Source organism: Micromys minutus (assembly GCF_963924665.1).
Source record: "Micromys minutus genome assembly, chromosome: 1".
NCBI classification, from domain to species: domain Eukaryota; kingdom Metazoa; phylum Chordata; class Mammalia; order Rodentia; family Muridae; genus Micromys; species Micromys minutus.
The window spans coordinates 130,368,327-130,392,789 of NC_137969.1; the positions used below are offsets into that span (position 1 = coordinate 130,368,327).

General features: G+C 37.6%; 1 protein-coding gene across 8 annotated transcripts in view; it reads left to right on the forward strand.

The window, feature by feature from the left end:
• The window catches only part of FIP1L1 (factor interacting with PAPOLA and CPSF1), a 55,931-nt gene that overhangs the window by 5,795 nt on the left and 25,673 nt on the right, over positions 1-24,463 (forward strand). For 2 of the 8 annotated variants that reach the window (XM_080927645.1, XM_080927646.1), the window contains exons 5-11: positions 206-309; positions 4,110-4,174; positions 4,622-4,729; positions 5,471-5,601; positions 5,891-5,959; positions 13,598-13,707; positions 21,335-21,442. In XM_080927645.1, coding sequence (XP_080783771.1) covers positions 206-309; positions 4,110-4,174; positions 4,622-4,729; positions 5,471-5,601; positions 5,891-5,959; positions 13,598-13,707; positions 21,335-21,442 — 695 coding nt within the window. The remainder of the gene's footprint in view (positions 1-205; positions 310-4,109; positions 4,175-4,621; positions 4,730-5,470; positions 5,602-5,890; positions 5,960-13,597; positions 13,708-21,334; positions 21,443-24,463) is intronic. The other 6 variants (XM_080927649.1, XM_080927650.1, XM_080927647.1 and 3 more) reach the window with 3 other exon arrangements.

The window sequence follows — 24,463 nt, forward strand, 5'->3', positions numbered from 1 at the left end:
TGTTCTCTGAAAGACGGCAGTCAGAGTTCTATTTCTCATTCATAAGCTTATAAATTATTGTAGACCATCAGTTGGGATAACAACTTTATGAGCTTGTAATTTGTATTCTAAAACAATTTCAGAATCCCAGAGTAATTTTTTATCACTATTGAATGCTGAATTGGATTATTTACTGCATTTTGTAATTGTTTGTGTATTGGTGTAGAAAGTGACTGAGACTGAAGACGACAGTGATAGTGACAGTGATGATGATGAAGATGACGTTCACGTCACCATAGGAGACATCAAAACAGGAGCGCCACAGTATGGGTAAGTGGTTTGAACCACTTGGCAGGGGCATGAGTGCCATGGCTTACATGTGTAGGTTAGAGGATTGCTTGTTAGAGTCACATTCTGTTTGCAGTCTGTCATCGGGGCTTGGCCTTTAGTCTGTGATACCTTGGCGGCCCTGAGTTATACTTTTCTTTTTTTAATTTTATTTACTTTTATATGTGAGTACACTGTAGCTGTCAGACACACCAGAAGAGGGCATCAGATCCCATTACAGATGGCTGTGAGCCACCATGTGGTTGCTGGGATTTGAACTCAGGACCTCTGGAAGAGCAGTCGGTGCTCTTAACCGCTGAGCCATCTCTCCAGCCCCCTGAGTTACACTTGTATGAATGTACATTATAATATACTTCCATCATCAGTGTATGATTCTTCAATTTTACATTCTTTGTCTTACCACAATATGAAAGAACTTATTACTACGGTTTCTACAGGTGGCTGATTACTTCTGCCTGCAGTTAATTATGAAAGCAGCAGTGTTTGATTGCCACAGTTAAAATATATTTGCTAGAGCATTGGCTAGCATTAGTTCTTTGGTTAGAATTGGAAATGAAAAGTGTAATTTGTCTTATTATTCAAACCTTAATTTTAGGTCTTTAATTTTTATTTCCAACTCAAGCTAGCTTATGTCTTCTTGGCCACCATCTTTTTTTTGTTTGTTGTTATTTTGAGTTAATTATCTATTGGGCCTTCTAGGCCAGTGTGCTGGTAACAAGATTTATGTTCCATGAACTGGACCAAATAAATGGACTATTGTCAACTCACTCAACACAGGGATATGAAAGGACTGAAAGAAAGCACATCAAATAGGGACTGTGGTTTTCTTATGGTAGAATTAAGAGGCTTGGGGGTTTTCAAATTAGTGTATAAGATGACTACTAAAACTTTATCTTTTTATTTTTTTTTGAAAGGTTTGTTTTGCTAATCATTAATCATTTTGATTGTGATGAAGTGGAATTTCAGGGTTGTTTCTGGTGACTGAGAATGTTGAACTTTTAACAATGTTTATTTATGAGATGAGAACTTTTGGTTCAATTGTTGATTAGTCTGCTTATGAAGTAGGTTGTATGGGGTTTTGATATTTGGTTTGCTTTCCCCTTCTTCCTCCTCTCCCTCCTTTTTCTTCTTCCTTCTTTCATCTTGTTCTCAGACAGGGTTTCTCTGTGTAACAGCCCTAGCTGTCCTGAGAGTAGGCTATCCGTGAGCTCAAAAAGAGCTCCCTGCCTTTGCCTCCTGAGTGCTGGGATTAAAGGTATGTGCCACCATGCTCTGCTCTTAAGTTTTTATCTATTCTATTAGTCCTGCCATTGCTTTGTGTGTCTTTCTTCACTCAGTTGTTTGCTTTGCTATTGGAAAGAGTGGATTTCTTGTAATTACAATTTTCTGTTCTTGTTTTCTAAACTATTGGACTGGTATTTAGATGGAACTTGCTAAATGTGTCTTGGATTGTTTTCTATAGCATAGTAGTTTTGGTCTTTGACCAGTTTGAGTATGGACTTTTGTTCGGGGTGAGATACAGGGATTTAGTTTTACTTTTCTGTAGGTGAATCTTGTAGTGTTGATGTCTTTGTTGAAGCTCAGATGACTATAATTGTGTGAGATTATCCTGTGTGAATCCTGTTCGATTGATCCAATGTCTGTTTTTGTGCTGGTGCCGTGGTTTTGTTCTTGGCTGTGTAGTATATTTCACAGTTAGGTATAGTGAGACTTGTGCTATTGTTCTTATTTGAGAGAGCTTTAGCTACTCAGGTCCTTAATGCTTCTATATAAAGTTTAGGATTTTTCCTCTTTCTATGAAGAATATCACTGTTATTTTGATGGGGTTTTATCTAATCAAATCTATAGGTTGTTTTTGATTAAAAAAATTGCCATTTTTATAATATCAGTTTTATTAAAGAGGTCTTTTTCTTCTTAGGTTTTCTTTTTGCTTTTGTTGCTTGAGTGGGGTTGATTTCCTGATTTCTTTCTCACTACATTCCTTATTAGTATATAGGTATGATACTGATTTTTTTAAAAATTAGAATTAATACATAGTACATTCTGGCAAGGATTCCTGGTGGAGTCCTTAGGGCCTTCTACAAACAGAATCATTATTTGCTAATGGAGATAATTTGACCTCCTTCTGCCTTCCATTTTCTTTCCCATTTCTAAAGCTAAAACTTTAAGCCCTATATTGAGTCCAAGTGGAAAGTGTGGACTCGTTTGTTTTGTGGCTGACTGTAGTGGGGCCATCTTGTATACAGTGTTGGCAGTGTCTGCGTGTATGCTGCTTTGCTGGTCTAAGGTCGTTTCCTTGCATTTCTGACTTCTTTAGGGTTATCACTGAAGGGATGTTGGACTGTATCAAACATTAAAATTATGAATAATAACCTTATTTGGCAGTAGTGGATATTGAACTCAGAGCTTTCCTTTTGCACATGCTGGGCAAATAAATGTTTCTTCACTTCAACCCGCAAAGAAAATTTTTGAGCAGAACAAAATCGGGAATCATAGGTCTAGTTAGTTGAAATTTTAAGGGAGAAATTAAATAGCCCAAGTATGAAACATAAATCTTTGAAAGTCTTGAGTATAAAGTGAAGCTTGCTAGAGTTTTCGTTCTCTGTAAATCCTTGTTACCTGGTCCTGTGTTTCTCCTCCCCGCCTACCAAACACTGCCAAAAGCTATTTCTGTTAGCACTAATACTTGAGTTTGATTTTAGTTTTTGTTTTTTTGAGATAGGGTTTCTGTGTAGTCCTGGCTGTTCTGGAACTCAACATGCAGACCAGACAGACCTCGAATTCACAGAGATTCACTTGCCTTTGCCCTCCTGAGTGCTGGGATTAAAGGTGTGTGTCACTGTCCAGTAGTAAACTCAGAAAATAATAATAATAATAATACACAGTCCATAGTGGTCTGAATAACTTGGCCAGAGTTGTACACTAATTGTATTTGAACATCAGTTTGTTTACCTTTAATTATTTGTCACATGCATATTACATTTAAAATGTCACTTGGTGGGTGTGTGTGTAGATATAGATATATATTTATATTCTTGTAGTCCCAGCCCCAGCCTAAGATGCGGATGATATTGCAGGTGTCTTAGAAGTGGTTCCTTTTCTCCTTTACTTATTAACTTACTGTTAACACTTTTTTTTTTTTTTTTTTTTTTTATTCTCCAGATTCTTTCTTCCACATTTTCTCCTAAGTGACTTTATTTTTATGAATAATGTACTCCATGTGTATTGGGGGTAAACTGTGTGAGAAGGACCACAGTGGGGCGATGATATTTGGCAGTGTGGCAGGAAGCTTTCACTGCTGCAGGATGGTTAGATGTTAAGGAACTAGGGATGACAGTTAGATGTCTTAGATGCTTCTTAGATGTTTGCTACGGTGGCATATTGAGTTTAGCACCTGGGAAAATGTCAGACCTTTAAAAAAGATAGTTTTGGGGGCTGGAGAGATGGCTTAGCACTTGTTTTTGCAGAGAACTTGGGTTCAATCCCTAACACTCACATGGTGGCTCACAACAATCTGTAACTTTAGTGCCAAGGGATCAACTGCCCTCTTTTGATGTCTTTGGGCATCAAGCATGTTTGTGATGTAAATACATGTAGGCAGAACAGTCATATACATAAAATATCTTAGAAAATTAAGAATTATTTTTTATCCTGTTATAACTAAATAACAAACTTTAAAAAATCAGTGTAAAATCTGTGCATGCCTAGTCATTCACTTTCTGTGTTGAATATCTTTGTTTTGTTACTATATGTTTTTGAAGTTGATTTTTATTCTATTTTAGGAGTTATGGAACGGCACCAGTAAATCTTAATATCAAGGCAGGGGGAAGAGTTTATGGAAATACAGGTAAAATTTGTCTCTGCAGCTTCAGCAGTGTGAAAATAGGTCCTGAGTGGAATGTGTTAGCTCTTTTCACAAGCCGTCTGTGACGTACACAAGCAGACTCTTCCTGTGAAAGACATCTCAAACAGCAAACAGCCTGTTCTGCTTGTGTTACTTTGCTTGTTTTATAACATTTTAAAAGAACCCTTTGCTCACAAATGATACCAAACAACAATTAACCACATTGGCATTAGCAGCTCAGCTTCTGTTGTAACCTTTTGCTTTTGTGTTTTGAGGTAGTATCTCATGTAGCCTAGGCTATCCTTGACCTAGCTGTATACCCAAAGCTTGCCTTGAATTCCTGGTCCTCCCCTCTTGATTTCCCAAGTGCATGCATGATCGGCATGTGCTTCTGTTTCCTAGCTTCTTGCTAATAGAGCTTCTTTGCCATTTTGCATTTCTGTAAAATAGGAACCAAAGTCAAAGGAGTAGACCTCGATGCACCTGGCAGCATCAATGGAGTTCCACTCTTGGAAGTAGATTTGGATTCTTTTGAAGATAAACCATGGCGGAAACCTGGTAAGACTGTGTGGTTCTATTTTAATATCAAAAAAGTTTTTTAGCGTAAAATGATTTTAAAAACTAGTCGTGAGCAGCAGTGTAAAATACTGTTTTTTCATAGTGTTTTGTTTATTGTCCTAAGCAAATAATGAGTACTAAGGACTTGAATTATTAGATATTATTAGTCCCTGGAATTAACATAAATTCAGACTCACATATCACGCACTTATTAAAATACCATTTCTAAAGGAAATTATTTTGCTCGAAATGTTTTTCAGTCTTTGTTTCATTGTGCTAATTTTGAGAACTAGTAAAACTTGAAGGGTATTATGATGAATGTCATAGAAAATAGGTTAATGTTCTCTTTTATATAAATTATAACGATGGGTTTCATTATGACGTTTTCATACATGTGTATAGTGTCTTTCAGTCTCTACAACACCCTTCAGTGTCTAAGTCCCCACCGACACCCTTCTCTTCAGTCTAAGTCCCCACCGACACCCTTCTCTTCAGTGTCTAAGTCCCCACCAACACCCTTCTCTTCAGTGTCTAAGTCCCCACCGACACCCTTCTCCTCAGTGTCTAAGTCCCCACCGACACCCTTCTCTTCAGTCTAAGTTCCCACCGACACCCTTCTCTTCAGATCTCGCTTTCCTGCTTTCATGGCTTCTCTGACTGTACACTGTTATATCACACTATAGTTTTGATGCTGCTATAGAGTTAAAATATTTGCATCCTAAAAGTATGTTTTATTTTTAGGTGCTGATCTTTCTGATTATTTTAATTATGGCTTTAATGAAGATACTTGGAAAGCTTACTGTGAAAAACAAAAGAGGATCCGAATGGGACTGGAAGTTATACCCGTTACTTCAACAACAAACAAGATTACGGTAATTAGGAAATCTTCCAGAGTAACCCTGCCTCTTCTACTGTTCCCACTCTGACTCCCCAAATAAGTCATTTCCCCCTAACAGGGCGATTAATTGCTGTACAGAAGTTTAATATTTTTGTCCTCACGGCTGTGTTTGTTTATATTTCCTTCCTTCCCCTTGAGTTTTATGTTGATGATTACTGTATGTTCTTAGTTCAAATCAGACTAGTCACAGCTAGTTACTCTTGTGTGGCCTATCAGTTAAAAATTGTGTGGTTTCTTAATGGGGAATATGTCATTTAACTTAGGCCGAAGACTGTACTATGGAAGTTACACCAGGTGCAGAGATCCAAGATGACAGATTCAATCTTTTTAAGGTGAATTTTAGTAAATTATCCTTGGTTGCTCTCATTTTTTGTTCTTGAGTCTGCTGCCATCCCACTGTTCAGGGGAGAAAATTGAAGTAGAAACAGCTACATTTTTTTTCAAACCTACAGCTTCCTGGTGACTTACACATTTGCTGATTGCTGTTTACTCTACTTTTGCAAGCATGTGACTCTATAGCCTGTCACACTAACACCTGCCAAGTAAAACTGTTGTCTGTTAACTCACTGTGATTCTAGGTGGCACACACTTGTAGAAAGTGATGGTCATGGCTGTAGGCACTGCACTCATAGGTCTTGCTCTTACCCTTAGCAGCAGAATTGGAAGCCTTTTGTTTTCCCAGTTCTTAAAAAATAGAGGGATGGGCACAGTTATTATCTCTGATACCAAAATCATTGGTGTAATAGCTCATAATGAAGGTGTTTTTAAGAATTTGAGGTGTTATCTGAAAACCTCTTAAGAATTGACCAGAGTCACTGTTTTAAAATGAATACTTAAAAGGAATATCCATGTGAGTGATGTGAAGACTGATAGGCTAATGTGACATCAAGTTTGTCCAAAGGAAAATATATTTTCATTGCTGCTTTTCCTAAAGTTTGGTTGAGTAATCTTTCTTCCCCTGGGTTTTAATTCTTTTGTCAGGACCTTTTATGAACCTCAGGGCCTAGCTGTATAACTCTGCCCCTTTTGGGACACCAAAATACTGCCTTATGCAATGCATGTGCTATATCCGCAGATGTAGCTGCTGTCTGGGCACAGTTCTGTGTAGAGACTTTAATTTTAATTTATATCCTACTGTTGCTAAGTATTTGTCCTGGTTCTGTAAATGTTTTCAGAATACTTGGTGATATTTACTCCATTTTAAATGATCATCAGCTTTTTAGATGTCTCCTCATACATTGATTTTTTTTTGACAGATTATTAGAACAAATTCATAGTCAAGTTTAATGTGTTTAAATGCTAGTAAATGTGTTGGAAATACTGATTTGGGGATGATTAATTTTAGTGATTTTAAGTAGGCAAACATTTCCTCCACTTTGGGTTATATTGTGGTCTGTAGGAAATTGTGGAAATAAAGCCATATGAAAAGATACTCATCTTACATCATCATGTAAACGTTTATGTGAACAGCAGGCAACTATTAGAAGGTTCTTGAGCAGTAGAGATTGTGCAGATCTGGATTTTGGAAAGGAAATGACAGCAGAGTAGACTGTAAGGGAGGTAAACAGACTGGGAGTTGACGTAGTACGTAGTGTACTAAAGAGACAAACATGTCTTCTCTGATGGTGACTGGGCCAAGGAATAGGGGCTGCAAAGTCACAGCTGAAGTTCTTTTCCTGTCTGCCACAAAGGTAGTCAAAGTCAAGTGAGAAGGAGCCCAGCAGACTTTTAAAGGGATTCATCCCCCTGACATTATGTGAGCTTTAGTAACAAGTCCAGTGAGTGGGAAAAACAGCCTCTAGATGCCTTTCTCATCAGTGTTTATAAGCACTTTGATATCTAGGAAGGAAGAGCCTTTTATGTGCCTTCATGGGAATAGGTTTATTGGTTTTCTGTTTCATTTTTGTTGAGGAGTCTGGAACTTCCTAGGTAGCCCACGCTCACCTCAAGTTCATGAACTTTGTGCCATGCATTAATGTGCTAGAATTACAGGCAAGTGCTACTATGTCTGTCTGACTTTTTTGTTTCCTGTACCAAGTAAAAGGTGAACCTTTGGGAATAAAAGCCTCAATTGGATACAAAATAAAATGGTTATTATATAATTTGGGTAAAGCTTAGGAAAAAGTGACCATTAGGAAACAAATTATCCATAACCTCTTTCTTTACCTTTTTGTTGTTTTTCTTTAATTTTCCCATCTTATGATGTCATTTTATGATTGGTTTTATTTTCTCTGTGACCGGGTTTCCCTGAGTAGCCCAAGCTGACCTCACTTTGGCTGTCTTCCTGCTTCAGCCTCGAAAATGCAGGAGTACAGATGTGTGTCACCATCTATTGCTGTTGACATTTCTAACTCATGCACAGTGTGAACTGTGCATCTGTGGGAACTTAAATCAGCAGTGCTGGGAACTGGGCTTGGCCTCTTACCTCTTGGTTTGCAAACACGTGGGCTTCACATCTGAGAGTCAATTTTGAGTTTTTTGTTTTTTGTTTTCTGCTTCTCTTTCTCTCTTACTGATGCACTGCACCTCTTAGACGAGTACTGTGATGTCTGTCTTTGCTCTAGTCTTTCATTTTGTCTTTCTGGAAAGTTTTGATAGTTGTCTGTCTTTTGATAGTTGGTTTCTTCTAATTGATTTTTATTTCTGCTGCTGTTTTTCATTTCCAAGACAATTTTTATTACTTAACATCTTACTTTGTTTTTCACTGTCTTCTTCAACCATCTTTCAGAGGACTTTAATAATTGACATATTTAAAAAATTTTTTTTACATAGTCTCTTCACTCTGTTAAATTTTCATGTTTTCAGCTTCTGACTTGGACTTTTAAAAAATGTTCTTTAATTGTTTTATTCTTCTTAGTAATTTTTGTAAGAGTGGGTCCTACAAACTATTGGAAGCTCTATTTATGTGAAGAAAACTTGCTTACCATAGGCTTTTCTAGAGGATTACAATTTGCTTATATGCTGTTATCTTTAAGTTGTTTTCCTACATTATCTTTTTTTTCTTTCTTTCTTTGTGGGAGTCTGATTTTCACAAACACTCCAGTGTAACTAGAGAGTGTGACCCAGTGACCTCAGGGGATCTGGGAGCTTGGGCTTCAGTTCCTCTCTGCTTCTGCCAAGAGTGTCTTTGCCTTGTCCTCACCGACTTAGGATTCAGCTTTGGTTAGTCTGCTCACTTAAGTTTTTTTATCTGCTTTCAGAGTCTCAGGCTTTGTGACATCTCCAATGCTTAGCTCTTGTGGGTTGAAATGTGGTCTTTTGTTTATGGCTTGCAGGTTCTCCTGTTTTTACCCTAATATTATTTGGAGATCAGTAATTTATATTTTTTGTTAATTCTAATTTTAAATAACTACTAATTTGTGCTATTAATTATTGCTTACAATGTTAAGCTTCAGAAGTGTTGGTATAGTGATAAGTAATAATTTGGATGAATATTCAGATTCTTTAAAAAATTAACATGGTGTATGTGCCTGTGTTGATCAACATCCACATGGCACATGTAGGAGAGCGAAGGACAGCATTCAGGAGTTACTTCTCTCAGTCCATCATGTGGTACCCGAGTAGTAGACTCGGGCTTAGCAACAGGAGCCTTTACCCTCTAAACCATCTTGCCAGCCCTTACATCTCAAGTTTGTAAATTGCTCAATTTTGTTTGGCTCTGTAGGATCTGATGTTAACTTGGTTTTAGTAAATCAACCACACATATATAACTATTTCTTGAACTGCTAATTTGTATGAAGTGATAGCCTCATGTTCTGGCTAAGCAGAATTTGAGTGTAACCCTGAGGTGGTGACACATAGTTACAATTCAAGGTAATGGAGTGTGGGGAGGAAGATTGTTAGGATAGTAAACATTTTCCGGATTGGTTTGCTTGAATATGTTTTGAAGAAATTAAGTATGAAAGTTAGGAAACAAATGGTATGTACATATTTAATATCTAGCCTGCCTTTCCTCTTTTGCCTCCTCCCCTCTTATAGAGATGCACACGCATATATGCACGTCAGATTTAAAATCTTTCTTTCCTACTTTATTTCTTTACAGCTTTTAGTTAATTATATACATCAGGGTGTTGGGTAGATGGGGAAAGAAAGTGATCATAGTAGACATGAACTTTAACCTGCCGCGATGGGAAAGCTAGGTATTCAGTAAATAACAATGCGGCAATTACATAATTAGATTGAAAGACTGAAGAAATGACATTAAAGTGGAGTCTCAAAATCAATTTAAAAGGTGTGTATTGATTCGTCCACATCCTCTTTTCCAGACACATAGGACAGAGAGTTTTGTATGTAGCCAAAGTCTTCAAAGGTCTTGTGTAGTGACATTAGGCAGATAGTATCGTACAGCAAACTGCTCAAATAATGAGAAATTATAAGGAGAAAATAGGAAGTCACAGGAGAGAGACTGGTTATGGTGAAGGAAGTCTACACTACTTTAAAGTATAATTTGAATTTCATTGTAGTCTTCTAATGGCCACTGAAGTACATGCTGAGTGAGATTCCTTGTAGATGCCTGAAACTGTGGGTAGTTCTAAACCCTGTATACTCTGTTTTCTTCTTCCATATACACTTGCATAAGTGTAACTTTCAGATTAATCACAGTTAGTGATTAACAGAAACAATGCAGAGCAATATACTAATAAAAATTATGTGAATATGCTCAAAATAATATTTGTACAAAAGGTCCTAGCAAGCTTAGCATGTGGTGGCTTTTCATTTGATGTTAAGTCAGTAACTTTGCTGAGAGGAAGAGCTTGATGGCTTGTCTTTGCTCTGGGGACCTTTTTAAGTAAAGTAAGGTTAGGTGACATCTGCACTCTGCTGCCCTCACAGTCATGTTAGGACCCAGACAGCTGAGTGGTTAGTAGGATGCTGAAATACACATGCAAACGGACAGACAAAGGGAGGGCTCATGTCCCAGGCGAGATGCAGGAATTCATTATACTACTCAGACTCTGTTTTCATGGCATTCATGGCATATTACTGTTCTCCAGGAGACTTTTTTTTTCAGTATTCTGAGCTTTTAGTACAGAATAGATAGTGAATAAATTTTTGCTAAATGAGCTGCTCACTTCCTGTCACCACATCCTGGCAACTTATGTGTCAAATGTATACTAAATCTATTTCAGTTTTTTATTTTTGTCTTTCTAAGTGGTGGTCCTCAAATCCCAATAGGATCTGTACATGTTAAATGATTTTGATTTTAGTAATCAGTGAAACTCATTTTCAAATAAACTCAAGTTTTAAGGCCTAATTAATTATAAGTAGGTGCCATTGAGTAAAATTATTAACTAGTTAATAGAGATCTGCCTCTTTTTAGGTTAATAAATACTTAGCTTTGTTTTATTAAATTTAATGATAATTTTTAATATTTTGACTTATAATTACATTAGTTTTCTTTTTCTATTCTTCTAACCCCTCCCACAATCCTTGTTCTCAAATGGCCTCTTTTTTTAAAAAAATTATTTTATATATGTGAGTGCACTGTCTCTGTCTTCAGACACTCCAGAAGATGGCATTGGATCTCATTAAAAATGGCTGTGAGCCACCATGTGGGTGCTGGGAATTGAACTCAGAACCTCAGGAAAAACATTGTTCTTAACCCCTGAGCCATCTCTCCAGCCCCACCTCTCTGGGGTTTTTTGTTTTATTTTTTTGGTTTTGTGTGTGTGTTCCTAAATATAACCCATTGAGTCTGTATTATATTACTTATATGTATATGATCTCAGTGCTGATTATTTGAAAAAGGATAACTAGTTATGGAGCTCTGCTTTGGGAAAGACCATTTCTCCCACTCAGCATTTCCCAGGTGCCCATGATTCTTAGGCTAAGGGTTGAAGCCCTGTGAGCTTTATCCCTTCTGTGTTAGCATGCCCATTGGTGTGGTCATTGTTTAGGTCTTGTTTAGGCAGCCATGTTGATAAGTCTACTATTTCTAGGAGACATAGTTTCACTACAAACTTCCTGTTCCTCTGACTCTTTCTGCCCACTCCTTCCTTCTACGATCCTCAAGCCTTAGTTGCAGAAATTGTGTTGTGGACTTGGAACCACATAATCTTTTGCTTGCTGCATTTGAACTGTTGTGATTTTTCTATAATTGTGTCTGCTGTTACTGAGAGAAGTTTCTTTGAAAAGGGTGAAAACTATACGTTTCTATGGGCGTAAGTAGTAATATCAGCTATACTATAGGTCAGGTCATGATCAGCTTGGCCAAACTGGACTATCTGGCTTTTAGTGTACACTTTTGTTTTGGTATTTTTTGTCTTTGGGAGTTGTTTGTTTTTGTTAAGGTATATTTAGGGTGTAGTTAAGAATTCTGCTGACTTCACTAGCCCTGGGTAGCTGGCTTTGTTTGTAACCAGGGGTTGTTTCCCTCTTGTTGAACAGGCTTTAACTACAAATCGTGGTTGCAGCCCGGTGCCCATGCTGCTGTTACACCCTCACAGTCCTCATGCCATGCAGCTTGTTGCTGTGGTTCCTGGGCGGTGAGCATAGCTGGCCAGGACAAGTCTTTGCTTCCTCTAGTGGCTTCAGAGTTAGCATAAGAGGGAGAGGTAGTAAGGAGACAGGTTTGTGGAACAGGCATGATGGCTGCTGGCACTAATGATAAGTTATGGATGTGCAGGGACAGATTTTCTTTTCATTAAAATATTCTTTTTATTCAATATATATTGAAACATTTTCCCCCTCCTCTAGCTAACTCTGAGATCCTTCTACTCACCCAACTTCACGTTCTGTTTCTTTTCTCCCCTCTATCTTAACAAGCAAACATATCTCCTAAAGACAAAAATACCAAAACAAAAATGTGTACCAAAACCCATATAGTCCATTTGGGATTTACCTGGTTTGAATTTGTGCTGGTCTTATGCATGTTCTCACAGTCTCCATGATTTCATGTGTGCATCAGTCCTGTTGTGTCTGGATGATGTTCTTTCCTTGGAGCCATTCATGACCTCTGGCTCTTACAGAGCCAGCTCTTTCTGTTTCTTCTGCATAGGTTTCTGAGTCTTGGAAGGCAGGAGTTTGATAAAGACATCCCATTTAAGACTGAATGCTCTCTTACTCTCTACACATTATTCATTCGTGGGTCTCTGTGTTAATTACCATCTACTGCAGTAAGCTTTTCTGATGAGTGTTGAGTGATACTCTGAACTATGAATGTAGCTGCAGTATGTTATTAGGAGTAATTTTATTGCTATGTTCCTTTAGCAACATAAAGAGTAGTAAGTTTCCCCCTAGAGCCCAAGATCTAGCAAGTTCTAGGTTCTTGGAACCTTTAATGTATCAGATATAGGTTCCATCTCATTGAGTAGACCGTAGCATAATAAAAAGAAGGGGTTGGTTACCCCATAGTATTTCTACCACTGATGCACCAGTATATCTTGTAAGTAGGTTGCTATTGGACATAATAATGCTTGTAGCTGGGTAATATTGATGGTTACTTTTCTCTGGTAGTGTGCAAAGTACCTTTTATGACCATAAATGTTTGTCAGTGGGTGTGAAATGTTTAGTTGGGCACTAGTTCAATTTCCAGGAGCAGAGATTCTTTACACTGGCGTTACAGCAAATCACCTTCTGAATTAGAAAATGGTCAGAATGATGAGTAAAGATTGAAAATACAGAAGGGGAAATTCATCAAGGCCTTCCTTGAACTCAGACATGGCGTCACAGCCATGCATATTCTACACTTATTTACTTTACTCATGAGCAGTTGATGAATCTCCATGAGTTACAGTTTATTGGGGATTCTAAGTGACAAACTGAATATTTAGTAAATGCAACATTTTGATCCTCAAATCCATTTTTGATGCCTTTCACTTAAAGCTAAACTTTAAACTTAAAGTAACTGTCCAGGCTTGGTGCATTCTTCATATTTAACTTCATAACAGATGTTAACAGGCTTAAAAGTGCCTCATGCTTGATGGTCTTTTAAATTAAGCAAAATAGTAACCCCAGTTTTCTTTTTGAAGGTACAGCAAGGGAGAACTGGAAATTCAGAGAAAGAAGCAGCACTTCCATCTACAAAAGCTGAGTTTACTTCACCACCATCATTGTTCAAGACTGGTCTGCCAGCAAGCAGGTTAGTTAGATAGTCATGTCCTACATTGGGATCTTGGTGCTGCATTTGTGGTGTAATTCTGTCCTAAAAGTGAAGGCTCCCAGTGTTCCACCAGCACAAACCATACAGTCTACTTTTTAGCTTTAAAATCATTATGTAAAAATACTCTTTCAGATACTTATTCCATCTTGTAAAAAAGCAAAACACCTGAGTATGCAAGAAATGAAGCATGGTATATAGGTACAGTAGTCCTCCATATACACGTGACGGATCATGCTGTTCACTGGGTATAGTATCCTTACATGAAGAGCCACTGGACTTCTAGGTTGAGATCTATGGACGTGAAGGTATTTTTGTAAAGGAAGTAATAGAAATTTATCCATACAAGTCTCATGGCTTTCTTTGCTTTCACTTAACACCCAGTTTTGTGTTTATAACATACTAGATAGTATTTGTGCAATTGTGAGAAATGTTTTAGATGAAGGTAACAAGACTAGGTCTGAAATAAGTCCACTTAGCCATTACATGTTCTCCATCAGCCTATTTATCTTTTGTTACTTGCTTAAATTTATATTCTAGTTTTCTATTCATTTGTGCTACAGTTTGTTACTGTTATGAGAAAGTATACTTCATAGGATACTAATAGAGAAAGAGCCTAATGGAGAAGCAAAAGGCTCATCCCTAACTAAAATGGTCATTTGTTTGTTTGTGACATGTAGCCTGGGCTGGCCTGGACCTTGTTATATAGACAAGGCTGGCCTCAAACAGCGATCTGCCTGGCTCTGTCTCGAGGTGCTGGGATTAATGGCTTGTGTTCCCATGACCAGCTAAAACAAAGATGCCTCTTGAAACTTTAGTCCAAAAGGAAACATTTAAAAAGAGAGCCAAGATTTTTATGGATTGATATGGAAATATTCCAAATGTTATTTGAACTAGATGAAATTTCATAAAACATTTGATTAAATAGTTTATAGAAGCTAAGGAATACTGATCTCTTGATAAATAGTATTCTTTTGGATTTGGATTTTTTATAAAAGGTCAATTTTGATTATCAATTTTCTGTGTCTTCTGTTTTACAGTTTTGCTGTGAGGATGAAATCTTGATTTAGATTTCTGGGATTTATATTCTACCTCAGAAGTTTACTAGTTGAGTGTCCTTGAACAGATTCTCTCTTGGTTAGATTTCCGAACTGATAAAGTGTAATGACAGTACTTCCGCTATACTCTAGCTACATGTGTCATATGACTTAAGTGTTGTACAACTGTGTTGTCACATAAAAACATTCTCTAGGTATTTACTGTTAGAGTGAAGCTGTTTAAAAGTTGATAGGATCTTTCTTTCCTTTTGCTTTCTCCTTCTTTGTGGGAGACGTGCCGGATTGTATCAGATCTTGTGGTGATATATAAGCTTTGTGTTTTCATCTATTTGAAATGAATGGAGAGGTACAGTGGGATTGTTAGCAGGCCAATATAATTATCTGACTGAAGTTTTCACATTTCAATTTAGCTTCTTTACTTAGAACAGCTTACAGTGTGAACAGTGATGGGAACAGGGATCAGGTGTAATGCCAGCAAGAAATAATGGTGTTCTGGACCGAGATAATGGTAAAGTGGTCAGAATAGTTAGTTGTTGGGCGTATTGCAAAGACTTGTTAATGGCATGTCTGAGTTGATTAGTTGTAGACTGTAGAGAAAAGTTTTTCTCAGTGAATTCATGGATCTTGTCTTGCTCAACACAAAGTAATGATTAGGCTGTCATTTAAGAGATGAGAAGTATTACTGGAGGAATGGCTTTCGGAGAGAAAAGACAAAACATTCATTTGAGGGAATAGAAGTTGAAGTGTGAAAATGGAATCAGTATTTCATAATCAGTATGAAAATGGAAATTGGAAAGCTGGATATGTGGCTGTGGGAAGAGGAGAAGAGATAGAAACTTGAGCCAGTGATCACTAAAAGGTACCAATAAGGAGGCATAAGATGAGAGCTAGTATGTGGAGTGGTCAACTGTCAAACACTAGTCAAGAAGATGAAGACCAAATGTCTATTAGATTCTCAGCTGTAAAGGTCTTTGGCAGTCCTGACCAAAATCATGTAGATTGAAAAGGTACCGGTAAATTGAAACGACTTTTAAATAGCTTCAATAGAAACAAGAAATCCACCTATCATTCCAGCACTCGGGAGGCAGAGGCAGGTAGATTTCTGTGAGTTCGAGGCCAGTCTGGTCTATGTAATGAGCTTCAGGACAGCCAGGACTACATAGGAAGAGACTTGTTTCAAGAAGAAAACAGACACATGAGAGGAATTGAAGAGTAAAAATGGGGACAGTTTTTAAAGACTATTTCTTTTGTCTGTGGGGCCAGAACCAGGGAAATGTGGGAGTGTGAGGTTAGCTTTTTCAAGGTAAAAGAAACTGCAATATTTTATCTAAGAATGAGTTAACTAGAAATAATGATTGAAGAATTGAGGAGGGCAAGTGAAGTTCGTGCTCTTGGTGAAGCCGGAGGGAGCAGGGTATGGCATGCATGACAGCACAGAGCTCAGTCACCGGGGAGAGTGTGGGGCACGTGGGGTTTTCAAGTCAGTTTTAGTTTCTTTGCTAAGAACAGTGAGTAATGGTAGAAATGGAGACTCTTGTAGGAGATCACAGCAAGTACCTAGGCAAAAAATAATGGTAGGCAGGTGGGTGGATGTGAGAACAGTGAAACATTCTTTTCAGATTGCAAGCATTTTTTCCTAACAAAACAAAATACAGATTTGCTAGGAGACACTGAATATGGTACAATGGAGTGTCAGTGTTTGAGAAGAGACGTGACGTGGAGATAGTCTGAGGTAGTGAATAAACTAGCAGGAAACGAGAATCGGATCACTTGGCAAGAGCTGGAGGACAGCAGGGCACAAGGGCTTCTTTCAAAACGGGAGGAAGTATGCTTTTATATGTCAATGGAAATGGGTTAGTACAATGTAAAGCCAGTGGCTAAAGAGAGAAGCTCTAGGTTTCCGGTTGGTTAGGTTGATGACATGGTTTAAAATGAGCCAGGTCAGCTGTGTTTGAGGTGCTTCTGAAACACAGTATAGTTGTATTTCAGAGTGGTGGACGTTATGCCAGGTTGACTATGGGATAGAGGAGCCCCAAACTGAGTGTGTTCTCGGGCCGATAATCGTGATGAGTGTGGATTCAAGGAGAGATGAAGAGATGAAAGATATGCATGAGAGTTAGGGTGAAAAAGATGATAAGGGACATCATAAAAAAAATATCATGTGAAATAAAGATGGGAGGTGAGCAGGCCCTCAGTCCTTAGAGGATACATTGATAGCCCCTGCAGCTGCTTAGTGTCAGCTCTGCTCAGTGTAAAGGACAAAGTAGTGATCTGTGATACTGGCCTAAGCAGTAGATGTCTGTTGCTAAAGTTTTAGATAACCTTACTGGTATATAGATCGATGTTGGCAAAGAAGTTCTTAAATTTGGTGTTAGAAATGTTGCATTTGTAACTTGTGTACTGCCCAGCAGGTTTGCTTTTTTTTTTTTTTTTTTTTTCTGTTTTGTTTTTAATTTTACTTTATTGGCATAGTGACTGTAGAGGGGTTTGGGATCTCCAGATGGCAGCAGTTGTGTCCTGGATTTATTCTACATCGTTGTAGACCTAGATGTACACACCAGGGCACAGCCATAGCACAGCCCCAGGAGACAATTTCCTGGAGTTCTCCATTGCAGACCACAGGGCTCCAGAGTCATCATGGCAGGAATCCTTGCCTCTGTCTAGGAATCTAGCACAGACCATGTTATCAGTGATCTTTCCAGGATAGGAGGCTTCACAGTCAGCCTCAGGCAGCAGTGGGGCATCCACGGACTGGAGCAGGTCTGGTTCATTGACACTGAAGCTGAGGGTGTTGTCTTACATTTTGCATACACAGGGAAGGTTCTGTGTTTACTGTATCAGATTGCTTTGCTTCATCTTTATAAGTTTTCATATTATTTTCTTTTGAAGTACATATCTATTTCCAGAAGAGTAATATGAATTTACATCTTGATAAGGCTTTTGTCTTAGTCAGGGTTTATATTCCTGCATAAAACATCATGAAGCAAGTTGGGGAGGAAAGGGTTTATTCAGCTTACACTTCGACACTGCTGTTCATCACCAAAGGAAGTCAGGACTGGAATTCAAGCAGGTCAGGAAGCAGGAACTGATGCAGAGGCCATGGAGGAATGTTACTTATGTCTTAATTAGGGTTTTACTGCTGTGAACAGACACCATGGCCAAGGCAAGTCTTTAAAAAGACATTTAATTAGGGCTGGCTTACAGGTTCAGTCCAGTATAATTAAGGCAGAAACATGGCAGCATCCAGGTACAAGAGAGCTGAGAGGTCAGCATCTTCATTTGAAGGCTGCCAGTGGAAGACCGACTTCCAGGTGGATAGGGTGACACACCTATTTCAATAAGGCTATACCTCCTAATAGTGCCATTCCCTGGGACAAGCTTGTACAAACCACTACAGATTTATAAATAAATTTATAAATTTATAAATATATATTGTAAACCAGCAAGTAGATTGGACACAAAACTTTACTATTTCCTTGGTGTTTTCAGTTTTTACTGTTTTGTTTTGACAAGTATTCAAACTTAAGAGTTATAAGTATAGAGTACTTAACCTACACTGTTCAGTAGGTCCTAATGTGTTGTGTTTGTTTCTTAAAATTAGTGTTCTCTCTTAACTGGATGCTAATTTAGATGGTAACCATTGGATGCATTGTTTTCTTAACTCTAAACACTTCACCTTGTATTTCTTAGGAACATGGATGAACTTTTTATTACATAACTGTGAATAGGGCAGAGCTACCAACTTCAGGAAATCCAATGCTGAATCGATATTTTTATTTAATATGCTCCAGGTCATCAGTTTTTCTGGTTATTCCTATATTGTTCTTTATTGAAGTTTTCTTCTTCTTGACCTTGGCCTCAGTCCAGGGTTATTCATTTGAGTTCTCTTCTTAGCTGTTTATTATGTAGAGCAGCCTCTGAGTCTTCTGCTGTATTTTCTGATGTTGGATTTTAAAAGGGTGTGATCCAATTGTTTTATAGATGGTTCCTCAGTCTGACTTTGCCAGTTCCTGCTTAGTACTTGCTGAACTTTGAGAATACTGTGTGAATGAACCTGGCTCTTCCTCTTCAGTGCAGTCTCAAGAAAGTAATCCCAGTTTGCCCCACTTTATTGATGATGATAAATCTAGTCAGTTACTTGTGCTGATGCCTTTCTGGTTCTACATCAAGTTCTGTGTCCCACTTTGTATTTAGTAAGTAATTTTTGCATTGGAGGTTTGCTCAGTTTGAGAAAAACTGCTTACCCTATCATGCACAAGGTCGTGAGTCTGATCCCTAGTACCACTTTCAGAAAAACAATTTTGTCAAGGAACTTAGTACAATGTCCTAACCTTCCAAGGAAGTCAGCACCTGCTGGTGATTTTATAATAACAAAGTTACTACTATATTGTCTGTAAAACAGTGATTAACTTTAAAACTTGTTTTTAAAGTGTATGGGTGTTTTGCACATATAAGTCTGTGTACTGCATATGTGCGTGATGCCCACAGAGGCCAGCAGAAAGTGTTGGATGCTCTGGAACAGACATGGTTGTGTGCTGCCATGTGGGTGCTGAGACTTAGACCTAAATCCCCTACAGGAGTTGTCAGTGCTCTGAACTACTGAACCATCTACCCAGTCTTGCTTGCTTTTATTTTATGAGTGTTTTGTCAGCATGTATGTTCATGAACTACATGTGTTATCTGGTTCCAGAAGAAATAGGAAGAGGATGGTGGATCCCTTAGAATAGAGCTATAGGTGGTGACAAGCAGTCATATGGATGCTAGAGACAGAACCTAGGTTATCTGAAAGAGAACAGTGCTTTAACCCCTGAACCATCTCTCCAGCTCCTGCTTTTCAATTTTTTGAGGGAAGATTTTGCTACGTAGTTTAGACTAGCCCTAAACTCATAATCCTACTTCACCCTCTCTAGTGCTGGTATCGCCAACATGCCTCACTAACTGTATTCTTATATGTGAAAGAACATGTGTGTGGAGCTTATTAAGTATGACTCACTTGTATATATGGTACATGGATCCTATGTGTGATTTTATACTACAGTTTGTTTTGATGTGTTAAATTTTCCTTGGGCCAGTGGGAGTCTCTCTGAAATTGCTTTTGACGTGTGTGTGTGTGTGTGTGTGTGTGTGTGTGTGTGTGTTCACCGTTAATTTTTGGCATTAGCAAGAAGTTCCAGGCTTTCATGTTATAGTTTCTTGGTTTCTCCTTAAGACATTTATTCCGTTTAAAAGAAAATACTGGTTTAAAATCAAGATCAGGCTGGTACTGTAATGTCATTATTTTTGGGGGGGTCTCCTTAGCATTATACAGCTTAGGGGAAAAATAGAAATTTTGATTATGAAATTTTGTATAGCCCATTTGATACCACATAGTGCTTTTTTTTTTTTTTTCTCAGAACTAGCCCAAATTATGTCTCCTTTTTTCTCATAATGAGAATCTGGCTTCCAGTAGCTTCAGAATAATACTCATTTGATTGATAATCAAATACAATCTTAATCTATTTCTGCTTAGTCTCTAAAACACATGCATACAATTAAGTAGAGTTCAGGATTTGTTAGCCGTTCTTTCTGTTCTGTTTTAGACCAAGGAAGAAAGGCAAAAACTTATTCATGTGCGTTCTGTGCAGTGTCTTCATAGTTCACTTTGAGCATTTCTTTTCCTCCATGACAATTGAGACAGTTTTCCTTTTTGTATGTGTAAAATATTGGACAGCAAAGGCAGGCCTGTCCAGTGGTGCATGGAGCTGTCACATGCACTTCCATAGTGTCACGTCAGGTCCTCTGTTCACACTTCCTGTCTTCTGTGCATCCATCTTCATATGTAGACTTAGAAACAGGTATACTTTTAGTAGCTTTGAAAGAACATTGATCTTTTACAGAATTGGCAAGAATATAAATAGCTGACCGATTTGTGGCAGGGTCTTTCTATGTACCCAACCTGTGATCTCCCTGCCCCAGTCTGAGTGCTAGACTTACAGGCTTCAGGCGTTGTGCCTCCCTGAACTTCATATGGAGCATGCTGCTAGAGATAAAATAGCTTTAGCAAATTACTTGGAAAGAACTGTTACTTTGAAATTAAATTTTATCATAGTTTTTTTTCTTAAAGAATCATATCAAGAGTCCTGTTAACTATTTGAACTGACAATACTTTTATATGCTTTTGAGAAGCATAGGAGAAAACAGTTTCAGTTTTGAGTGAAATTTTATGAAACTGCAGAAATTCTCATTAAGTCATAAAGGTAGAGAAATTTGTTTCTTGATAGTTATTTGGACATACCCATGGTTCCTTTTTCATTTCTGCATCTTGACTCCATACTGTGTTGATAAGTATTTCTAAAAATACCCTAGCGTTAATAGGATGTTGACAACACATCTAAATTGAAGTGCCTCTAGCAGTCAGGTTCACAGCGAGTGCTTAGGTCTTAAAGAGAGTGGGACTAGTAGTAGGAACATGTCAAAGCACTTTAGAAAAAGCATGCCAAGGAAAAATAAACAGCAAGGGGGGTTAGAGACAATAGTATGTAAGAAAAAACACAGAAAATTTATCTCACCAGAAACAGCACCTCTTCTCAGTCTCAGACAAGTACTGCCTCCAGAAAAGCCAGTTCAAGCGTTGGGAAATGGCAGGATCGATATGGGAGGGCCGAGTCACCTGATCTAAGGTAAGGCTGTTTCAAACCTTGGCTACTTCCTCATGTTTAGATCATTGGTTTATTTGTCTCTTAGTATATAATAAGATAACAAGTTTTGAGACTATACCATATTTCCCCCAATGATGCTTTTTCAGAGTGCACTTTGAGGCATCTTGCTGACACCTAGCATGTGTCTTATTCATCCTTTTGGCCTTTGGTATGTGATTGTTACACTGAACCACACTCATGGTGCTCTAAACCTATTTTTCTCTCCCCTTTGTTGCATGTTAATTCCTTGTTTCTACACATTCTTTTATGATGTTCCCAGCTATTTTTTACTGCTTATGCATGGAATGTAACTTTTCTGAAATAGTTTTGGGAACTTCCAAATTTTAACTCCACAGAATCTTTCTAATCCTGTTCTGTCACAGGGTCTAAGTCAGCCTGCTCCTTTAGTAAGTAGGTCTGTCACCTTGTACTGTTTCTCTTACTAATGGTTGACTCATGATCCCACCATTTTGGTTTTTGTCCTCACTGTGTGTATAATGACATAGACATAATTTCTGTAAGCCTGTGAAATGGGACTAATGTCATTCCTGGAGGGTTCAGTGAGTGGTGCTGTCCACATAGAGCGCACTGCCAACAGTAAGAGACAACGCTCAAGCATAACTCGGAAGTGTAGACCAGGATAACTTTAAATAATTACAACCAAACCAGGGCTAGTTTTGTTGTTTGTGTTGTTACTGAATTTCATGCTTTTTCTTTCTATGTCTAAATCATGTGCTAATGATTTTGTGGTTTGTTTTTAATCATTCAATTGAAAAACTTTAAGATACACAAATTATGGCAGATGTTTTTGATTGTAGCATTTTATGAAAAGCAAAGGGGACAAAGTTTGATTTGAATTGTTTTTTGTGTTTTTGTTTTTGTAGAGGTTTAATTATATATTCTTAGTTGTAAGACTTTCTAGTCCATTTTGGGTTTGCTAATAGAAAAGATTAAGCTATTCATGTCAAAGAAAAAAGTAGCCATTCATATCAAAGACAGTATTTTGCTTTTTTTTTTTTTTTTAATCCTATCAGTCTAGTAGCTAATAAGGTAAAATTTTCAGAACACTTTGTTTATGCAGATTAACAATTGGAGAAGGGGTGGGGGGGTGAAGAGATGGCTCAGTGGCTAAGAGCACTTACTAGTCTTGTTGAGGATCTGGGTTTAATTTCCAGCACACATGTGATACACAGTTACCTACAACTTCAGATTCAGGCACTTGATGCCTTCTTCTAAACTTCATGGGTGCCAGGCATGCATGTGGTACACACATGCACACAAAACATTAAATAAATACATAAAGCCCATTGCCAGCAAAATACAGCAGCTTTGTAAAAATAATAAAGTATCTTAATAGTCTTGATTGGTAGGTTTTAGTTATATTTAAATGATACGAAAACCTTATATATAGAATCAGGAGAAATTTGAAAATATTTTAAGTAAAGTTAGATATGATATGTAGAGTCAAGTAAAAACAATTTTTATATTAGCAATTACATGTAATTCAGAATTTTAATACTTGTGTCAATGCTACTTCTGTATAATAATTTGTAAGTGAATAATTATTGAGTTTATATTTATCTTGACCAGCAACATTGCTATTCAGATTGACCTAGAGGTTAATTCTGGGTTGCCTGAAATAGTCAAATCAAATGCTAGCTTGTCATGGAGTTTTATAGAAGACCTATAGATGTCACTATACTGAAAACTTGCTTTGGTTAATGTTTATAGCCTCAAAGTTCTATATATAATGTTTAATATTCATTTAATTTAAATTTTCTGCCTTTTGATTGACTACCAGCCACTTTCAAAAGGGTCTTATGCGTCTTCTTTTCCAAGCTGAATGACAGATACAATTGTAGTAGGCATCCTACACAATATTTCCTTTACATTCCTTCTCTTGGTTTGTGCCCACCACACCATTTACAATGTTTCTTGTTCCCATTCATGTACTTAAGTTGGTGTTGTGTGTTGGTTCCTTCTTTCCTACAGTAGCTTAGGAGAGGTCACGGCCACCTGTCTCAAGACTTAATTGAGACACCTCACTAGATGCAGCTGTCTTTAATTTAGCAATATGAACATTTAAAAGCTGGGGAGGTGGAGAGGTGGCTCAGTGGTTAAGCTCATTTATTGCTCTTGCAGAGAATTTGGGTTCAGTTCCCAGCACCCACTTGGAAGCTCACACTATTTAACTCTAGTTCCAGCGGATCAGACCCCCCTCTTGTGACCATTAGAGACATCCGACATGCACACGGTGTATTAACAAGCATGCAGGAAAAAATTCATACGTGTAAAATAAATATACCTAATTTTTTAATATAAAAAAATTTCAAATGCTTTTTTTTAGGGACTAAATCTTTGAAATGTCTGCTTTTCTATTTTTATTAGAAACTGTTATGAAAAAACAAACCTCAGAAATATAAAGGTAGAAAGTGTTCAGGATTTTCTTTGCAGCAATAACTCATTTATACACTTGATCTGCAGTGGCCTCTTGTCTTATTCATATGTACACATGTATTTACTTATGTTTGGGACCTCTCGGTCCTTCCTAGAAAGCCCCTTGCGTGCTAGTTAAGAACACTCGCTCTTTCTTAGTGAAGCTGCACCACTGTCACCTGGCCTTGGATGTCCGATGGGTCTGTGAAGTCCCTTATGTTTTTGTTGTACAGATACTGCAGATTTCATCTGGTTTTGGCACTTTCAAAGCATATGGCTGTAATTTCTAAGTTACAGTCAATTTGGTGGTTCTAAGTAGTATTGTTGATTTTCTGTCGTTTATGCTTTTTATAATGAATCACGCCTGATTTTAATAATTGTACTTTTTCTTTATAGTAAGCATCATTTTACAAAACTTTTTAATGTAGTATGTGTGTTGTGGGTTGCTTAGGCAAAACATATTTCCTGTGTGTTTTATTGCTAATAAAATTTAATAATTACAATCATATTTTCTCCCAAAAAGAATTCACAGGGTACAGTATTCTAATATGTAAGAATGTGAATAAT